The sequence below is a fragment of the Falco rusticolus genome, chromosome 15 (genome assembly GCF_015220075.1).
Source record: "Falco rusticolus isolate bFalRus1 chromosome 15, bFalRus1.pri, whole genome shotgun sequence".
Lineage (NCBI taxonomy): Eukaryota > Metazoa > Chordata > Aves > Falconiformes > Falconidae > Falco > Falco rusticolus.
In genome coordinates this window covers 5,315,905-5,336,197 of record NC_051201.1, presented here as the reverse complement: position 1 = coordinate 5,336,197, position 20,293 = coordinate 5,315,905, and the positions used below count along the sequence as shown (strand labels likewise).

Genomic DNA, 20,293 nt, shown 5'->3' with positions numbered 1-20,293 from the left:
TCCAGAGAAATGAAAAGGTTTGTGTGCTGAGCTTGGCAGGAGTTCTGGTCCTCATGGGTTGGTTGGGTTGGCTTTTGGGGGGGGTGGTGGTGGTTGTTGTTGTGTTTTGTTTGGGTTTTTTGTCTTCTCAGGAGCTTCCTCTTCTGTTGTTGTACCCCAAAAGCTATCCGGGGCTTTAACCTCAGCCACTACTAACAGTGTGGATTTAGGTTTCATGAGTTTAGGACCCTTTCACAGATACCCCCCCGCCCGACCTCACCATTGAGATAATTATGAATGGCGGTAGCTGAGTTTTGCCAATAAAAAGATCACAAATAGCAGAAGGAATTCCTCTTTGGGCACAGGAGTTATGTTCCATATCTTAAAAAGAGATTTTTACAAGACTTAGTATGAAATACGATGCTATGGTTGTGTGCAACAGGCTTGTGCAATTTCTTGCACATTTTGGTTTTGTTGGTTGCTTCTGCTGGCATTAAAATTTCTTAATCTTTTTCTGATAACGCTGAGTCAAAACCAGAGAATTTAAAGGGGAAAATAACCAAGTGGTTTTCACTTGAAAAAACAGGGCTGGTTGGAAAGAGAACATCGGGTCAATGCTTTCATGAGGTCACGACTGTCTTTTTGCTGTTTTATTAAAAAGAAGGCTGCTTCTTTCTGCAGACTATGATGATGTATATTAATGACTTCTGGAAAGTGGCCCTTCTGCCATCAGCACTCGGTTGGAGGCACATAAGCTCCTTATAAAGAAGTGCCAGGCTCCTGCTACATAAACACCACTGCCACAGGCCCCCTCAGTTTATCTGCTATTACAAGGGGGAAAAAACCCAACAAATTGAGTTCTTTCTTGAACTATTACACTTAGTTTCTTTCATGGTGTACAAACTGGTAGGGGAATGTAGAGGAGAAAAGTCAGATTTCAAGCAAAAGAAAAGATGTAGTTATCAATAGTGTTTTGGTTTTTTTTTTAATATTTTTAAAGCTAAACTTCTTGGGAAAAGAACTTTACATGAAAAAATAGTGCTCATTATTAACTACAAAAATCATCTTCTGAACATGGGTAGCAGTGGACTTTCAGCTTGGTTTCTCTATTGAGGCATTTTTGTTTTCTGAGAATCCTTTAGCAGTAGTACAGCAGACTGGCTCTTCCTCACTTCCCTATTCAAATTGCAGTAGTGTTTAACAACTGAAGTAACTGGAACTTACACAAAATTGTGTAGTTTCAACTACTAAAAGGGAATAGTTTATGGAAGTTTAAAGAGAAGTGTGAACTTCTTGGACTGTCCTTTCATCAAGAAGTACTGAAACTGTAATGCTGATGGGTTAAAGGAAAACAACTTCGTGATTTCATGTTTTGAGGTGAAGTTTCTCAGTATCTTTTCCTGTATAAAACTGACAGAGATGAGGGAGAAGTTAGAGACAGTAGTGACCTGTACTTAACAAGGTCTTATTTTCTATTCTTAAAAAACTTCACAAAATTATGAGTTCCATTGTATCAAGTGTTTATCATTACTACAAAGTTGAAGTTCTATTCAAATGGTGTCAGCTGTTAAAGAAATATTGTTAAAGGCTAAAAATGTTTTTATAAATAGTGGAACATGAATGTAATCACTTACCAAATGTCTTTGGATTATTTGTTTAACCATTCAATAATGCTGGGAAAAAAATCATAGGTCTTATTTATGAATGCACTTTAGCTAGCTCATTCATTTTAAACAGGCATATTTTACTGTTAGAAAAATCTACAAATCTGTGCTGCTTCAAGCACTTTGCTATAACTTTGATTAACCATTGTGCATTTTCCAGAAATGTCATTATTACAGAGCTAACTCAGAAAAGCACACCAGAATGTATTCATTTAAAAACGCACACATTTATTTATAGTCTAGCAGTTTATCGTTAATCTTGGTTAGGCATATATACACCCAACCTGGAAAGCAGAATTTGGTTTTGGAATGTAATCAAAGAATAACTTTATTCTCCTCTGGATCATGTAGCACAAGCTCTTTAGGAATAAAGGGCAGGGATCAAGAGTATAATCCCATCAAAGAGGAAGAATGGTCAGTTTAAAAACATTTGTTCCATTCACTGTAGCGTGCTGTTGTACCTGAAAATAAAATGCTGTTTGCAGTGATACTGAGCTTCATCTTGTTAGTGATCTGATGAATTTTACTTTGAGGAGAAACTATGTATAAAAATTACACCTTTTTAGTCAGCAGTTCAGTTTCTTGGGGACAAAACTGAATGATACAAATGTGTGGTGGTGGTTTTTTTTTGTTTGGTTGGTTTTTTTGTTACCTGTTGTCTGTCAAAACCAAGACTACTCAGACAGCGTAACTAAATTCTGTCCTCCATACTCAGCGTTTCATCTTTCAGAGTGAAAATGCGACTGCAGATGGAAACCATGAGACCATCACAGCAATCAGCAGCAAAAGCAGTCCGCCATCCCTGATAAGATGCACAACAGTATACTTCCTCGGCTTCAGTCCACATCCCCGAGACCTAAACCACTCAACCACTTCATTCAGGTTATATTGCTGAGGCTCATACCCCAGCTCCTTTCTGGCCTTCTCCATACTAAAATAATGTGTGACGCCAGTTTTGTAAACTTCTGTGCGAGTGAGGAGAGGCTGAAAGTTATAAACGTGTCCTACAAGAAAATGAACTATTTCAGTAAGGAATGCAAAAAAATAGACAAGGGAGAGAGGAAGACGACAAGTTGGGAACTTGTAACCCAAACCTTCCACTAATGGTCGGAAAAATTCAAAGTTATTTACAGGCCTGCCATCTGAGATAAAATAGGCTTGGCCTGCAGCTATGTGCTTTTTGTTGGCTTTGAGGGCCTCAGAGGCAAGGATATGAGCCTGAACTAGATTGTCTACATGCACAAATTCTACTAAACTAAGAGGATCTCCATATACAAATTTAAACAATCCCCTTTCAATGTAACTGACTATTCTTGGAAGATGTCTTTGTTCTCCAGGCCCATAGATGCCCGCTGGTCGAAGAGCACAAGTCCTTAATACACCTTTCCCGTTTCCAAGCTTGGCACCATTTGCTTCCAGCACCTTCATTTCAGCTAAAGATTTGGTCCGGGAGTAGTGATCTGGATGAAGGTGAAGAGGTAGATAAGGCAGAGATTCATCCCCATTTTCTATAATCTGGCCTCCAAATATCACGTTGTATGTGCTTGTATAAACCAGACTCGACACTCCTGTGCTCTTGCAGGCTTGGATGACATTTTCTGTTCCTTTCACATTAACATCCTCTATAAGTTTTTGGTTCAGCTGCTCCCTGCCAGACATTCCATAGGAAGCGATATGGAATACGCAGATTACATCTCTGAGAGCCTCTTCCACTTCAGACAGGTGACAGACATCCCCCTGCATGAACTTTATTCCCTCTGGCACGGTCTGAAGTGGCTTCGCGACATCAAAGAGAATCACATCAACTCCCTTTTGGTATATAGCACAACCTAATCTAAAACATGATAGAAACCATATGTTAGTATACATAGAATAACAACGCATGTAACATTTCAGCTGGAGGTAAGATAAGACTATTGACTATTTTAATACTGATTTTTTTTTTCCCTTTCTTTTTCTCATGGGAGTCTCTGTCACACTCCATCAATACTTTGGAGAAAAAAAAAAGCAGAACTGCTCTAAAGGAAAATTCAGAATAGAGGTAACTAAAGTGCTTTCAGCAGCCTTTTGGAAGAACCCAGCTATTTCTCTGCTTCTGTCCTCTAGAGATCAGCAATAGCAAACCTTTCAGATGTAAACCTGCAGCCAAGTATTTTTTACTGGTTTTATCTTACTGCTGTTGTGCCATCCTAATTCTCTTAGAAAAACAGGTTGGTCTTTGCTGTTGTGTTTGAAATTTATGGAGAAGATAATGAGCAAGATACTTCTAAGCTGGTATAAATACTTTGCTGCATGTCTACATTTTACTCCCAAGTCACTGTAAACACAGGTATTGATACAAAGTATAAACCTGGTATTCCTTTCCCCTTTTCCTACAACTGTTATATTTCTATAATGCTTAAAAGGGGAGATAGTGGAGGAAAAAGCTGAGCATAAGTCTGCTCTTTTGAGAGTGCTCCCTGCACCCCCCACCACAAAATTTACTTTTTGGTCATGACTGTAATCTCTCTTACTTATGTAAACAGTTGTCACTCTGCAGGTACTCCAGAAGATAGTCTAGGGCACAAAATAGTATTTTTTTCTTTACGCAGCCTGCAGAGCCATCTACAGCAAGGTGAAATGGATTTCACTTAAATACGTATCTTTCTAACAACTCTAATCCTAAAACATCACTGTCCATAAAAATAAATATATTCTTAAGAGCAGAGGGCAGCTGGAGTATTTATCTAGATGGCTAAGCATGTGCGTAACTATTTGCAGGCCACAGCCTACTGCCAGAAGGAAGATCCGCGTGCAAGTGTAGGCTTGCTCTTCAGCGTAGACTGAAAGCTGATGACCTAAATCCCCAAAGGTGACCAGACAGGTAAATATCTGTAAGTCACTTGCTGCTCAGCGTGTGGAAATGGAGCAACGCACCCACATGAGAAACAGAGTAACATGTTTGCTTAGACCTGAGACCCAAGATGGGATGAACTGGATCCGGCATCCCGGGCCCACAGTTTTCCCTTTTACAGGTGGATTTTGTGGCCTTGCTAGCAGCCGTCTTTTATGTTTGTTCTTCTATGTAGTAATATTGAATGCACTAACCGGCAGCCAAAATAACCACCTCCTCCAGTAATAAGCACCGTCTCCTTGGCAGTACTTTCTGGTTCCATCCTCTTTCCTGTGGCACTAGGTAAGGAAACTGACCTACAAAACACATGGTGAATATACATGTTAAAATCAATTGGAGTCTTCGTGTCGCTATGCATCCAGTTATTCACCGATCCCTTTCACGGGCTGGTTGAAGCCATTCCTTTCACCACCTGCTGGGCGAGGCAGCCGTACGTTCTGCCCGGGTACTCCTCAAAGCAGAGGTTGTAACCTGCAGGAAGAGGCAAATCCAGCTTCCCTTCCCCGGCCTCGTTCAGCGGCTACGCCGCGTACCCCGGCTGCAGGCGGGGCCCTACGGGCGGGATCGGGCCCCTGCCCCCCCCCAGAGGCGGCCCGGCGGCGGGAGGGGACCCCGGGGGCCCTGCCGGCCCTGCCCGCCCCGCCGCCCGCCCGCCCCTACCTGCGCGGCCGCCGGGCTGCTCGGGAAATGGCGCGGGGGGCGGCGGGAGCGGCGCCACAAGATGGCGGCGGGGCGGCGGGGGCGCGGCGGGGGGCGGTGTGGCGGGCAGTCGCTCGGGAGGCGTCGGATGACGTTAAAAACATGGCCGCTAGTTGGGGTTGGCCGAGTTGTGTCCGTTGGTGTGGCAGGAAGATGCTCCTTTTCCCCTTCGCGGGCCTGAGGATGCTCAGCCTCGCTTGGTTCTGAGCCTGATCTACTTCGAAACAGGGAGTCCCTGGCTGGCTTTTACAGCCGAGCCTTTCTGGCGTGTCACAGCCCGTGGTTGTGCTGTCCCTCGGCGGGTGCCTGCGCACATCGGCCCAGGGCTGCGAGGCTCGGCAGGGCACCGGGACGCTTGGGAGGGGCCTGGTGGCTACAGAGCCCTCGAGCCTGGGGTGTTTTGGCGGCCCTCCTGTCGGACACGCTGGTGTGAAGGGGCTGCAGCAGCCTTCAGGTGTTGCGCCGTGTCCTCGCAGCTGTCTCGGCGCCGTAAATGCAGCTGCCTCGCATCCCGGTGCCGCCAGTGGCACGTGACGAACCCCCTGCGCCTCGAGCAGGGGCTGACGTGCTCTGGGCGGTGGGAGAGCGAGCAGGATGGCTGCCGAGCTAAGCGCCAGAGCCGCTGCGAGCTGTGTGACAGGGCTGTGACGGGGAAACAGCGGCACGGGCAAAGTCTGCTCTGCTGTGTTTTCCCTTTCTCTTTTACAGAAGCGTGAGTCGCTTGGGGCGCGTTAGAAAGAGCTCACAGAGTGGATTCAGTGTCAAAACCACCTAAAATACGCACGTTTTTGTTTTGCAAAACCTCGACAGAAGTAGCCACGTTATACTGTGGTTTTATTTACATTGACGGCTAGCAAGAATTAAAACTAAGCAGTTTCTAAAAATAATTCTGAGAGAATTAAAGGTTATTTTATTTTAGCTATGATTTCTGGTTGGTGAATCTCTGTGACTTAAATAGTAATTTCGAGTGTGGAACTTGTGCTGTAGCACCTGACCACGCAGAGCTGCTGCATCTGTGTGGCTGCGGTGTTGGTGTGGGAGGGCATCCTTCAGTCATAGCTGATTTCCCCGTCTGTTGTCAGTATGGGCAGAAAAGTGGGTTTCAAGCAGCCCTGAAGCATTCCTGAAAATACTACGGAGACATATAATCAATGGTGCGTTCACAGAAGTGTAACACTTGTAGCTCAGAAGCAGAAAAATTGTTTGGGCATTCCTAAATATTAAGTATATGAATTATGTAGTGCTGCATATGTCTTCTGGATTTATGCATAATACCTCAAACTACTCGATGAAGATTTTTAGAAAATTTTCCTGAGTGTTTTATCACTGGCAAAGTACAAAAGAGTCCTGATTTTTCTCTTGAGACCTGCTAACACAAAGTGGTTTATCTTTAAGGACTCTCAAGCAGATTATGGTGATACACAGCTGATGTCTGTCTTGTGATGGATCGGATTGTGTTTGAGTGGAGTGTCACGGAACGGCAGAATAGCTGAGGCCAGAAGGAGACACGGGGTATTGCCCAGCTGCACCCCGTGCACAAAGCGGGTTCAGCCAGAGGGGTTACTGGGGACTGTTGCTATTGTGTATCTCAAAGAACGGAAACTTCACAGTTCTCCGGAGAGCTTGTAGAGCTTTGTACAATCTGAATGGTGGCTCTGACCTTGCCCTCCATGTTGTGTAGGTAAATGTTTGTATTTGAAGAGGCAGCTGTTAACCTCAGGATGACGGTTTGTCCTCTGGGCTTTGTGGTATGTCCTTGCAGGACAGTTTGCAGGATTGAGACCTCTCTCTCCTTACGCGTTCTGCTTTTTTGTGCTTTCTGCCTGGTATGTTATCTATGGTAAAGTGAATTGTGTCAGATTGTCTCATAATTAGAGTAAATGTTATGAATATAATAAAGCTGTAGTTAAGATACTGTGGAGCTTTTGCTCTTAAACCGCTATCGGTTTTATTTCTCATTATAGTAAATAGTCCTTTTTGGCTTCAGAGAATAGTAAGGAACGTTCATTCCTTCACAAGGGTGACATCTGTGAAAGCTGTGGGTAAATATTGTCCTCATTTTACATTGATTTGACGTTAAGACTGGACTCTCTGATTGTTTTGCACAACCCATTTTATCATGCTCTTTCATTTTCTGAGACTCTGCTTTTCCTAAGACTTTATGGACTTTCTGAATGTGTCATAAATTTTGTATTGCCATCAAATAGATCGACTTCCAGTTTTACCTTATACATAATGGAGTGTTTGTCCTGGGATTGTTTCTTTTTTTGTCTTTTAAAAAAAACGTGTAAACCCGGTCTCCGCTACCGATTTGCACTTTAAAGAACCCGGCATTTCAGAGCACACATTGCATATATCTTGGCGTGCAGAGAATCAGATTGGGCTACAGTCACTTGAAGAGATCGTATTGATACATGGAATTGCACACTAGGGCAAGACGTGTCAGGATGGAAGCATTTGCAGTGTAACTGGGGGGTTATCTGGCACAACCTGAGTTGAAATGAACCTGAAATAGGCTGCAAAGAAATCCTTAAATCAGCAACTAAACAGAGCTAAATAAGCAGCTGTAGCGAACAATGCAAGTTACAAAGAACGAGCAATGAAATCATTAATTATTCTTTCATAGTACAGTAGTTCATCTGGTTCCCTTTGCGGTTAGAAATACTTAGCTAGTAAAATTATTTTTGTCATCAAAATACAGCCCGTGCCACCAGTGCTGTCTCAGGAAGCAGGGCAGTATTTCATCTGGGGAAATAAACCTTAGTCTACTAGTTTTGTATTATTTGATTGATTTCTTTTTGGTATTACTAAATTGTGGGTTTTTTTCATTGAACAATGGGATGAGAGAAGAGAACAAGACTTGAAACTAGGTCAGAACCAACCACATAAATGGTGTTACTAAAACATGTAAAACCAATTTTATTAGAATAGGACTAAAAAGGTAAAACCAGCATCTACATTGTGAATGGTAGTAGAGAGAACTGTAATGTTCAAAATTAGAATAAAACATTCAGTCTAGATTAGACTGGAATATTTTTAAAGGAGACAGGGTTATGGATAAAAACACTACTCTGAGTTTTATTCTTGGCTCTAGGAGAGCCTCTGTGACCTTCAGAAAGTTGATTTCTGTTCTGTAACAAAGATAGCATTGCACTTCTTCAGTGCCCCTGAAGTTGTGGTGGTGCTTGTTTCATTTGTGTTTCTGACGCTCAGATTGGAGGTGCTGTACAAATATTAATAAACCAGGAAATAAATTGTATGGGGCTTAAAGAGTTTAGGCAGGTATGCAAGTTAGATCCTCTGAGAATGTTAACATTGACTTCTTTTTAGGAGACCTGTCCACTGTACAATATTGCTTGTGGGAAGTGTCATACATTTGGGGATGTGGAGACAAAACCCCAAAGTACGTAAGTTTCTTTTCCTGCGAGTTCCAGTAGTGGAAAAACTTAGCCTCTCTCTTCCACATTGAGAAAGGAGAAGAATTTCAACATTAATTGTATTCCCTGTTTAGTGAACACCATTCAGTAAAGCTGATTAATATTGTTCATCTGAACAGTTGCTTTATATAATTTTCCTGATTTGATTCTTCTGTTGTTCTCTCACTTTAGGAGATAGGACTTTGTAAACATTTGTAGCCCCGACCAGAACGAGGTGCGGGCAGCAGTGGATTCCTTACCGAAATGAGTGTTCGCAAAACGGAAGGTAGTTTCCACTCAACAGAGCTCTTGCAAAGGGTCAGACTGTCTGCAGAGTATGAGGTCCTTGGGTGAAGGAAGAAGTTTGGTATATGTTGTGCTGAAGATATGTGGTCTCTGTTATATGATTCTTCCTATAATGTCAAAAAAAAAATATCTGTTTTATTTCAGTTTTAAGAGCATCTTGAATGCGAATGCAGATTTTGGGGTGAATGTTAACCTGTCGCTAGCAAGTTCCTTTTCATACACGCCCTGAAGCAACATCCAACAGAGAACACAGAGGGGCTCGGATGTGATGTTGGCAGCAGCAGTGCAGGGCCCTGCTTGCATTTCTGTACCACCTTGTTCCGTCAAGGCTGCTCTGCTCAAAGCTGTCCGCAGCCAGGAGCCTTCCATAGCCCCCTTTCTTTCACCGGGTGATGGCAACCGCTCCGGCCTGTGGTGCTGGTGTAGAAGACTGTGGTCCGCTCTTCAGAAGGTACAAACTGCTCACATTTTGGCTAGTTTCACCCCGAAAGATCAGGTTGAGTAGGAATACTGAGCAGTTGCCAGCTGAAACAACTTAAAGCATCTAGATAATTCCCTTTGCAGGTATGTATTTTTCAGGGTGACCTGAGAGAGGGTGCTGTTGTACCATAGTGCTGATGTAGCACAGATACCTGACGTCATTAACATCAGCGTTATATTTGATGTCATGGTACCAGAGCTTACGTTTTAATTGCTAACTAGGTATTTCATGCAACATATGGGCACTTACCTTGTAAACAACGGGATTACACAAGTCAGCTTTCTTTCCAGATAGCTGTTCACAGGTTGGAACAGCTTAAGCTCAATAGTCATGCCTTGACTATCTTGGATTTTGTGGGTGGGTTTCACTGCGGTCATCTTTAGTGCATTAGTTATGAGAAATCATTACTAACAAAGAAACTGAAAATGCTTTGAGTTGTTTTTGCAAGGATTCTTAAAGAACAAGCTTGATTCTGAGGTGTCTTCAGCAATATGAAGTGATGAACACCTTCTGTGAAGTCATCAAAAATGAACTACTTTTCCATTCTGTAATGCTTCAAAAATGTAATTTTCATGTTTTCAAAAGTAACATTTACTTATTTATCCTAAAAGGAAGGGAAGGAAGAAAGTTTATGTATTTTAGGATAAGCGAATGGTTAGAGCACAGGACTGAGAACCTGTGTTCTGCCTTTTCGCTTGTTTATGGTCTGTGTGTCTCTTTGGGTACTCTGCAGAGCTTATCAATAACTCAGTTTTCAGAATGAGTGGATATTAATCTTCATAACCTCCACGGAGCTGAACAGTCTCAAGGGACTCTTAACAGCCACTCCTAAGCGTTTCAGCCTAGGTGTCTGAAGTAAGTGGTTGCTCCAGCAATATTGATCTTAAGCTCCCTTAAGCCTAGTGGGTTTTTTTTAAAGTTGTAATTTGACCTGATGTATTTATTACCTGATGTTCTGAGGTGCTAATATCTGGTTGCAAAACACATTGCAAACATGTTAGTACTTAACGGTATAAAAGGATGTTGTCCAATAAAATTGCAGCACCTTAGAGGTAAAAAGCCAAATTTTAGTCCATCCTGTAACTTCATGAGTAATTTCAATAATGCAGAGGAGGCACACAGAACTGCAGGGGCTAAAGGATTGAGCCTCTTTGTACCTGAATGGATTATATACTTTAAAAATTAGTACATTAAGAAACGTATTATGAAAAGACATGTAAAATATTCTTGAACTAAGACTTTCACAAATGTTTTTGCTCTCAGAGTGAGGGAGGACAGGTTTTGGAATGCAATGCTGAATGCCTTTGATTCAGTTACTTAAAGCGTGTCTTCTTGTAAATTGAAATAGGCAACTATGTCAGAAGGTGATTATATACTTACATTTCAGTAATTGTCTGATTCGATTTCAAGTGAGATTGATTTGCGCCCATCTGCCATTATTTACCATACTGATAATGAGGAATGGCTTTTCTGTTGTAGTAATTTGTAGTTTCCTTCAGTTATCCATAGGTTTACAGAAATCTTACCCTCTTAGCTAGCAAAACCAAGATGAGGTCAGTCTGCTATGAATCATTGACACTAGTAATTGAACATCCAGTTGATGGTTGGAGATGTACTACTTTGATCTTTTGGAAGGATCTAAAGGATCTTCCATCTTCACAGGCAGCTAATCATCTATTATACCATATGTAGAACAGACTCGAGGCAAAATGTGTTCTTTAATCTGTATTTTGTACTGTTAATTTTCTGTCTGAATAAGAAAGCTGTAGGTACTGGTGGTGAGGAAGAGATGTGTCAGCAAGAACACCAAAGCCTGAATTTGTTGTAGCATTTCTGTTGGTTTCTCAATGGAAGCTGTATTTGCTGAGGGGGAAAGGAAATATATTTGCTGAGGAAATGTTCCCCATCTTTGCACTTACATCTGGTGCTTTCATATTAATGATACTGTGTTCAGGGTCTAGGCAGTGGTCTCCTATTTTCAGGCACTTAGAAGCAAGAAAACAGAACAGACACTGGCCTAAATATGGTACTACCCATTTTAGTTCTGTAATTACCTTGAAAACATTGCAAAAATTACATAATTTTGCAGAGGAAGGATTAGGTAAGAGTTTGAAGATGTAAGTAGGGGAATACTACCTCAAAAAAAAAAAAAAAGGATGCAGTCTCTTTCTTGCTTCAGGTGTGTTTAAATTAGATAACTTCTATAAGGCTTACTTAATGGCATCTTGGTATTTACAGTAGCAAAACGTTCTTATTTATCTGTGATGCTGTTTGTTCTGTTCCATGAAACTAATGACTGTAGAATTCAGAATTCATAAGCTTGTTATCATGGTCTGATGTGTGGCTTAATTTTGAGCTTAATCAAATCAAGTGGTTCTGGCACAAACCTGAGTTTTCCTTTGACATGGATTTGTTTCGAGCCAAACATTTTGAAGGTTGAAGGCACTTGGTCAAAACAAAACAAATCCCTTAACACTCTACAAAGGGGCAAAGTTACTAAGTTGCAAAGATGAGATTGCTATGAATTTATCTGCTGTTCAAAAGCCTTATTTGGACATGTTTTGTCCTGGAATGGTAACACAAAGAACATGTTCACAGTGGGATCTTTTCAACTGGGAGTGTGAGTGTGCTGTAGCTTGACTTACTGCATTGTATTCCAGCTCTTAATTTTCATTCCGCTTAACAGAAGTTGTGGATGCGGCATCTGGTTATAACTAATTTTGAATTTTTGGTACTTTTGAGGGAGAAGCAAGACCTGAATAACTGGGGGATGCAAATATATGATTTTTTGTTCGATTCTTGCAGTGAAAGAATTCTGACTGAGCTTCGCATTTAAAGTGCTGCTGCTTTACCTTTCAGAGAGTATCCAACCCATTGGAACAGAATTTGTGCCAGCAGAAAAGGCTGGCTTAATTCCAGGACATACATCAGCTCAATTCTTCATTCTTCCTAGGAATATGGAAGAATCAAACATCAAATGCATTATGGACAGGCTGTATAAGCTGAAATGTTCTTCTAAATGGCTTAGAAGAATGACATGTTCTAGTAACTGGATTTCTTGTATAATGAAAGTTTCTTAAGTCTAATACGTAATCTTAAAAAAAAAGGTACCTAAAGTTCTTTATACACTAGCTGAATAAAATTATATAGATGAAAATCACTTGCTTAATCGATTTAGATATTCAGCTTTAACAATTTATAATCATTATTATCACAAGAATGCCTGTTTTAGTGGTTGTCATTTTAACACTTCCCAAGAGAAAGCGTTATCTAGTACAATTCTTTCCCCAAGTCTGTCACTGACGTTGCCTGAGTTCCTTTGCCCTTTTAAAAAACACTCTGGGAAGGCAGTCTGAGTGGCCAGTGAGAATCCCTTGAGTGCCATATTGTAATAGTAAAGGCAAACAGATTTCATCATTTGGTCCTGGCTCAGCTAGGAGCAGGCATCATCTAAAGCAGGCAGTTAATCACATTTAAGCAACATGCAAATTAGCTTATCAGGCAGAATCATCACACCTCCCATGATGTTTTTTTCTGTTTATGAAGAAAATGCCTTCCATAATTGTAACTGAAAAAAACAAAATGACCCACGGTTTGTAAGTGTTAATAAGAATATATTATGCAGCAGAACTCTCCTTGTGTCTGGGTTGCAAAGGGGGTCACGCTGCTTTTGCCTTTTCGGTAAGGTTTTTGTCAGTGATGGACTTCCCATTGCGTCTTGAAGTTTATTAACTTGGAGAGAATTTCGAAGTACGGAAGACCCTTGTGAGAATAGACCACACGCATTCCTCCCATTTCGGTAGGAAGCCTATTCCCCGTATTATCTCTGGTGAGAAATGGAGCAGTCCAGCCAGCACTGAGTAAGGAGGCAGGCCTCCAATTTCTGTAGGTTATACTTTAGGAAGGAGTCTCAGTTAAAATCTGCTCCACTGAATGCAGCTTTTATAGATAATCTTGGTGCAATATTACATCATTAATGTGTTCCATAATTTAGACTTCTTAAAATTAGAATTAATAGATTGAGTTATTAAATTTCTGTAACACGTTGACCACTGGGTGCTTCTGGCCATAATAGCTGCATGGCCTGATAGCTATCATGGCCTGATATCTTAGGGTGAAGGGGCTGTGGGTTATGGACCTTTAATTTATTTTCTCCTTTTATGGACTAAGAAGAGGAATATTTAGTACAAAAATAAAGGCTAAACTAAACATAGGAAGGTAAATACTACAGACTATACTGTAGTGGCTATAGCTTGTTTAGTGCATAGTGCAGGAGGGCTGCACAACAGCACTCAAAGGTTGTCAGAGTTTCTTTTCTTCTGGTGCATGTGTTCTGTGGCTGCATTTGCATTTGAGTTATGACTGTTGTCTTTCAGTTGCACTTTCTGAAATCTCTGGGCAGTGGAGCTGTTTGATTTTGACTCTTAGTAGTTGAACTGTACTCTTGCAGGTGGGGTACCGAATGTAAACTTTGAATACCATTCAGCTAGGTCTTCATGTTCCTTTACTATAGACACTGAGTTTAGTAAAGCTTTGTGTGTCCTCTGGCATTTTAGACTTCAGAGATTACAAAGAGACTTCTTTGTAACAGCGCAATGTGCAGATATGTGGTGGCATTCAAAAGAACGGATGAAAACAGTTGTTGCCACTTCTCATCTTTTCATTAAATGTCTTTGTATTTTCCTCTTAATATTCTGGCTTGCATTGCTGTAAACCTGAACTTTCATTTTAATGGATAATTTGTTGGATGTATCCCCATTTGTGCAGGTGTGTTACTGCACAATGCGGGGCTGTGGTTTAGCCTCCTGAGGTTGCAGTAGCTGTTTAACATGCGGACAAAGTTTCACAGATCTAAGGTTTCAGTTTTAAAGATCCCAGTGTTACTAATTTCTGTCACGTATCTGATCATCTCAAGGGTCTTTTTCCATCCTAAATGATTCCATGATTCTTAACCCTTAAACATGCTCATCTGCTTGAGCTGAGGCTCAGCTTTGTATTTTTTCCATTCGGAGAGATACCTCCTCTCTGACCTCTGTTGGTTAAATCCAAAGAGTTTTGCATGGAACATTCTTTCTCAAAAGGGACACAGCGGGTGGCAAGTCACACTCAGCTTCTTCTAACTGGGTTTATGTTCAAGGCAGATGTATGAAAGATGAATAGAAAATAAGAGCAGGGTGCAAACAATTCCTGCCAGAGCTGTGAAACTGAGGCAGTGCTCAGGGTGGAATGTGTCGCAGTTCTGCAAAACAGGATCCTGTAAAGAACCTCACCTGGCTTAGCATCTCACTGCTACTTTTGCCACAAATTCTAGCTGAACGTGGCTCTGCTGCAATGCAGATGCAGTTTGTGCTTGAGGGAAGATATGGGATTTGAGACTTGTTCTTCTGGCAGGTTGGTTCAGGTCTGAACACGCCAAAAAAGTAAGTAGGAAGAGCCTCACATTTAGAATTTTTTAGACTCCTACCATTTTAAAAAAATATTTATTTTGAGTAATTATGCTTGGTTTTAGCAATGCTGAAAAACAGTTTATGGTAGTAAGTGTGAACCAAGTGGGGATGATAACATCAGAAAAGGTAAATAGGAGAAGAGGAATATCTTGTATGTGGAAAACCTTTCTGCGAATCACACCAGTGAGGCCAGGTGTGTCACTGGTAGCAGTTGCCCATACTTCATACAATAACATTTGTATTCAGGTTTTTGGCATCGTTCCCTTGGATTGGTAATATCTTTTTTCCTTGGCCACTTTTGTAAAAGCAATGATTTTTAGTTGTGGTTTTCCATTTACATATGTATGTCTTTATCTTCTGTACTTATCTCTGATCCAGCAGGGATGCTAACACCCCGTGTGGTTTAACCCCAGCCAGCAACTAAGTACCATGCAGCCACGAGCTCCCTCTCTGCCCCCAGTGGGATGAGGAGGAGAATTTGGAAAAAGGTAGAACTTGTGGGTTGAGATAGGAACGATTTAATAATTAAAATAAAATATGGTGGTGACAATAATAATAACAACAACAGTTGTAATGGAAAGGAGAGAGAGGGAGAGAGGATTAAAACTCAAAGGGAGAAACTCCAAGTGATGCACAATACAAATGCTCACCACCCGCTGACGATGCCCAGCCAGTCTCCCAGCAGCGATCGGCAAGCCCTGGCTGACTCCCCCCAGCTTATATACCGAGCATGATGCTCTATGGTATGGAACATGCCTTTGGCTAGTTCAGGCCAGCTGTCCTGGCTCTGCTCCCTCCCAGCTTCTTGTGCACCTGCTCACTGGCGGAGCAAAGGAAACTTGAAAAGTTCTTGATTTAGAGTAAGCACTACTTAGCAACAACTGAAAAATCAGTGTGTAATCAACATTATTCTCATACTAAATCCAAAACACAGCATTGGACCAGCTACTAAGAGGAAAACAACGCTTTTCTCAGCCGAAACCAGGACACACTCTCTTCCGATGAGCCCACAATTCCAGTCCCCGCTGCCTGCTTATTTTTTCAGCTAGGCATCTTCCTTCTTTTTCTCATGTTTCTCTCATTCTCCAGAGGAATTCTGTAGAAGTATCTACAGCGTGATTCTCTGCTGACCTTTAAACTGTGTTGCGGTGTCTATAAAACGTTATTTGATGGTCTTTAGCTCACTTGTACTCCAAGAGCGCTTCCTACCAAGGTGCTTGCTACTGACAGCAGATTCAAGCAGCAGGGTCTGGACCGAGTGCCATGGTATGGGAGTTCTCATATTTGATTTTTTGAATAATTAGAAGATGACCTCTCTTTGCTTCAGTTCATTCATGTGTACTGTGGGAACAGTAATTCTGTCTTGCCTTTTAGGCCAATTATAATAGCTAAGTGCTTAAATATTCCTGAGGGAAAGGAGCACCATTTAAAGAGAGAGCATGCCAGCACAGTTTTTTCTTCAAAATACCTCTTCCCTCTCCATTTTCTGTTGTCGAGTCCCAGGTACTAAGAGGTGCTAAAGCTGCTTAATTCTTGCCCACTTTTCCAAGTATAGTTGGGTGCCTCAGTTCTATTTAACATTTTGAATATCTCTGTGGGGATAGAATACTGATTGATGAACCAGTTATCAGCAATTAAACACAGGGAGGCAAAACTATACTCCTAAGTATACAAACAGGTTCCATGTCTGAGACTCCTGTACTTTTAAAAATCTCATTTGAATTCAACTTGTGAAGTTTGGCCAGTACCTGCTGGTTTGTATCGGTACTCTCTGTGCTCCAGTTTTCATGACTACTTTGAAGGCCACTGCCTGTCTCTTTTCTAGAATTTTCTAGAGCAATTGAACGGCTTTCCCTGGGATGGTCTCTCCTTATTTAGCCCAACTCATTCTCAAACTGCATTGTGAAATAGGAAGTAATAGTAATCAACTCTTCTTTGTAGCCATTTATAAAGGTAAGCACTTTAAAACTTACATATGACATTGAAATTCTAACAGCACAAAGATATATTTGACATGAGCTTTTACTTCATTTAAAAATAAAATAAAACCCCAGTTTAAAGGAAGCAAAAATTGCTCCTAGGCTGGTACTTTTAAATCCTAGTCTCAGTCCATAAATTTGATTGTAGAGTTAAACTGAAAACCCAGAATATTTAACAAGTAACATAAAATCCCTACGAATTGGAGACACTGTCTGCTCTAAAATGTTAGAACTAAGAAAAAGGGAAATTGAAAACACATATGAGCTCATTATTAATAGTAACCAAGATGTAAAAGCCACCTTAGATACTTGTGTATATCCCTTTAAAGTTAATAGAAACTTTACCATATACCTGAGAACTTTCCTAAAAAGACATGTCTGGAATAGTTGTTAGGCATGAACTATCTAATTATATTCCAGCTTGTTAGAATATAACTCCTGTAACTTGGAACATCTTTAGGTTGATTCAAAACACTCTCAGTGAGTTTACAAAAAATTTTGCCCTTCAGTTACTAGTAAAAATGTGGTTCGGCAGTGAGTAAAAGTAGCTGCCTTCTGGTGGCCATTCGCATCCTGGGTTTCAGTTCAGTTCCCAGAGACGTTAGTTCATGGCGGAGGGGGTATCCTGACTTGCACCCCTAACAGAGAGAGAAAAAATATACCTTAGCAGAGAGATTGGGTTCTCCTAACACCGCTGTCATTGTGATGGGTTAGGAGCGTGGGCTATAGGTAGCTGTTAATTTTAAAAATCGTGTCCTGAATCTGCACCACCCCCCCCGCCCAAAAAAAACCCCCAACAAACCACAGAAATGCCAGGGACAAGACACAGAACCTGTATGACATCTGACATTTTTGACAAGCTCTCCAGAATTAATCTGTCTGGGAGCTACTATGCTCAGCTTAATTATGGAAAGGCTGCATCTGTGTTCAAAGCTGTTGAGAGAGAAAGAAGAAAGTAAAAATGTCCACTAGGTTTGATTAACTGCTTTCAGCCTGATGAATAAAGACAGATGGTTACCAGTTATTTTTCCTTAATGGATTTTGGAGCTCCATTTGGTGGATGAATTAAAGTTATAGGTCCCAAATCTGCCTTTGAAGCTACGCCTGCATAGCCCTTAGTGATTCTAGCAAAGTTTGCATGCATCCAAGAGAGAGGTTTGCCCTAAGGCTGTCGTATATGTTGTTAAAAAGCAGTTTTGAAATGAAAACTAAAAGTCAAGTGATAGTTTACAGTATTAATAAAACAAGTTACAAACTATGCACAGCTCAGGAAGGAGTTCCCTGCAAGGGACGGTTAGTGTGAAGTGCCTGTGCAGACTTATCCTCATAGAATCTGTGCCTGTTCAGGTAAGACCACCTGGGGCTTGACAATATTTTAATACTGACTTTAAAACTTGGAAAAGTTCATTAAAATTGCGCTTGGTAGTTGACTCGATGGTTGTGTCACCTGGAAAGAGAAATAAATAGTTTTATGGTGTAGGTTCATTTGCATGAAGCTATTACTATGTCTCAAATCCAGGTGGAGGAGGTCTTTAACGCAGGGTCTAATTCTGCACATATGCACATGTTTCAATACATGGGTATGACTGTTTCTGTCCTTTACTTGTGTATGAATATCTGTCTTTATTTCTAAGAATTTATGAAAGTGCCTGTGGGTTTGGGCTCTTGGGGAACATTTAGACCTAATGGGTATTGGGACCGTCGTTCAGCGACCTACAGAATCATCTGTCTAGTTTTAGGTGTGGATAGTCATAGTGATTTTAATGGGATTAGATATGCTTGCATCTAAACAATTTTTGAGTCGGGGTTAAGGTTACTGCATGATATAAAACGTCTAAGATGGATGATATAATAAAAGGAAAAAACCAACAAAAAATGACACTGACTATACAGATTTTTCTATAGTTGGTGGGTTGCCTAAAGGAAAAATACCATTTAACTAAAATGCTACCTGCCAAAGAACCATCAAAACCCCGCACCGATCCTGAAAGGGACCTTGAGAGGTCACCTCGTTCGTCCCCCTGCTCCACGGGAGGATCATCTATCACGGACTCACTCCTGCCGGCGAGCTGCTCTGGCTGCCGGTGCCCGAATGCCGTCGTGGTGGTTTACAAGCAGCACAAACGTTGCTGGAAAGCGACGGGAATGCCCTTCGGATCAGCTGCATTAAAAGGAGAAATGGGTGACTTTCGGTATGTAGCAAACACACATTCAATCAAAATAATAATGTAAGTCATTGATTACACACAGAGTGAGGTCATGATTCCTCAACAGTAAAAATACATGGCTTCACCATTTGGAAGTGAGGGGCTTGTCCTTCAAGTGACAAAAAACAGAATGTGTTTAGGGCAGGTGACACTTTGTCATGGTTGATCGCTTAATGCTTTTTGAATCACCACTCATTTTTCATCTCATTTTGCTTCGGCTTTCATTTCAAAGACTAGCTGATATAACTGTGTGGAAAGTCTAAAAATAAGTGAATTGCATTTATGAGCAGCAGAACATTTTTTTTTTTAAGAGTTTGCAGATGGGAGGGAAGGCATGTTGCAGATGTGCATGGTTAATAACCCAAGTGATGATCTGGAGATGCTACCACCCATTTTCTTTCATCCCCTTTGCAGAATCCATGCTCAAAGCTCAGATACATGTTCTGGGGCTCCAGGTTACATGTGATTTTTCAAATATTCTCACTATCTACCATGAATGACCAGTCATGCTGGCAATGTAGTAAATCCCACTGCTTTGAAGGGACTCTTCTCTGGGGACAAAAGAGAGAGGTGCAGATAGGCTTCGAGTTGGGGATTTTTTTGGTCAAAATCTGGCTTTGGACAATATTGGTACATGTCTAAATTGCACTTAATGGTCTGATTAAAAGTATGCATTCATGCTAGCTGCAAGTTAGCACTGCTTGGTTAAATATTTATAAGGGTGCTATAGGGCTCAGATTTCAATGGGAACTAATAATCTACCACGTGTGCCTGGAGTCCCTGGTGAGCTGGGATTGCTGAAGCTGGCATCTCCATCACTACAGTTCCCTGTCTTAGCTACTCAGTTTGTCTGCCTGTGCTTTAATCATGCTTTTTACCATGTATGCCAAATTTTCTGTTTGCCTCCATATTCACATTGCTATTTATGAACTTAACTATGATAAAAATTATGTGACTTTTGCATAGAAGATACCTAAATATTTGAAAATGTTCTGTGGTCTGCTAGTAATGTGTGGAAAAGGTCGGATTTAAACCAGATGTTTCTTCAGCCTGCCATTGTTTGGAGACATGCAAGAGGAAAAGTTACAGAAAGAAGATGCAGAAGTGTATTTTTTTCTGCTCTAGATATGGTCTATATGACTTGTGGTTAGGAGAAACCATCTAGAAGTAAGGCAGGCAAAACTGCAGCTTCATTTCAGGAAGCACCCGCAAAGAAGTGAGC

At 41.2% G+C, this 20,293-nt stretch overlaps 1 protein-coding gene across 3 annotated transcripts; it reads right to left on the bottom strand.

Annotated features, from left to right (window-relative positions):
• Positions 1 to 967: 967 nt before the first annotated feature.
• SDR42E1 (short chain dehydrogenase/reductase family 42E, member 1) lies at positions 968 to 5,277 on the bottom strand. Of its 3 annotated transcripts, XM_037408760.1 has the most exons (3): positions 5,197 to 5,277; positions 4,731 to 4,832; positions 968 to 3,477 (listed from the first exon to the last, which is right to left on the bottom strand). In XM_037408760.1, the coding sequence occupies exons 2-3, from the start codon at positions 4,796 to 4,798 to the stop codon at positions 2,370 to 2,372; spliced, it is 1,176 nt and encodes a 391-aa protein (XP_037264657.1). In that variant the 5' UTR covers positions 4,799 to 4,832; positions 5,197 to 5,277; the 3' UTR covers positions 968 to 2,369. The 3 variants fall into 3 exon arrangements, with proteins under 3 accessions (XP_037264657.1, XP_037264658.1, XP_037264656.1); XM_037408761.1 differs by lacking the exons at positions 4,731 to 4,832; positions 5,197 to 5,277 and adding an exon at positions 4,833 to 5,133 and having other exon boundaries at positions 2,268 to 3,477; XM_037408759.1 differs by lacking the exon at positions 5,197 to 5,277 and having other exon boundaries at positions 2,268 to 3,477; positions 4,731 to 5,127.
• Between the last annotated feature and the right edge of the window lie 15,016 nt (positions 5,278 to 20,293).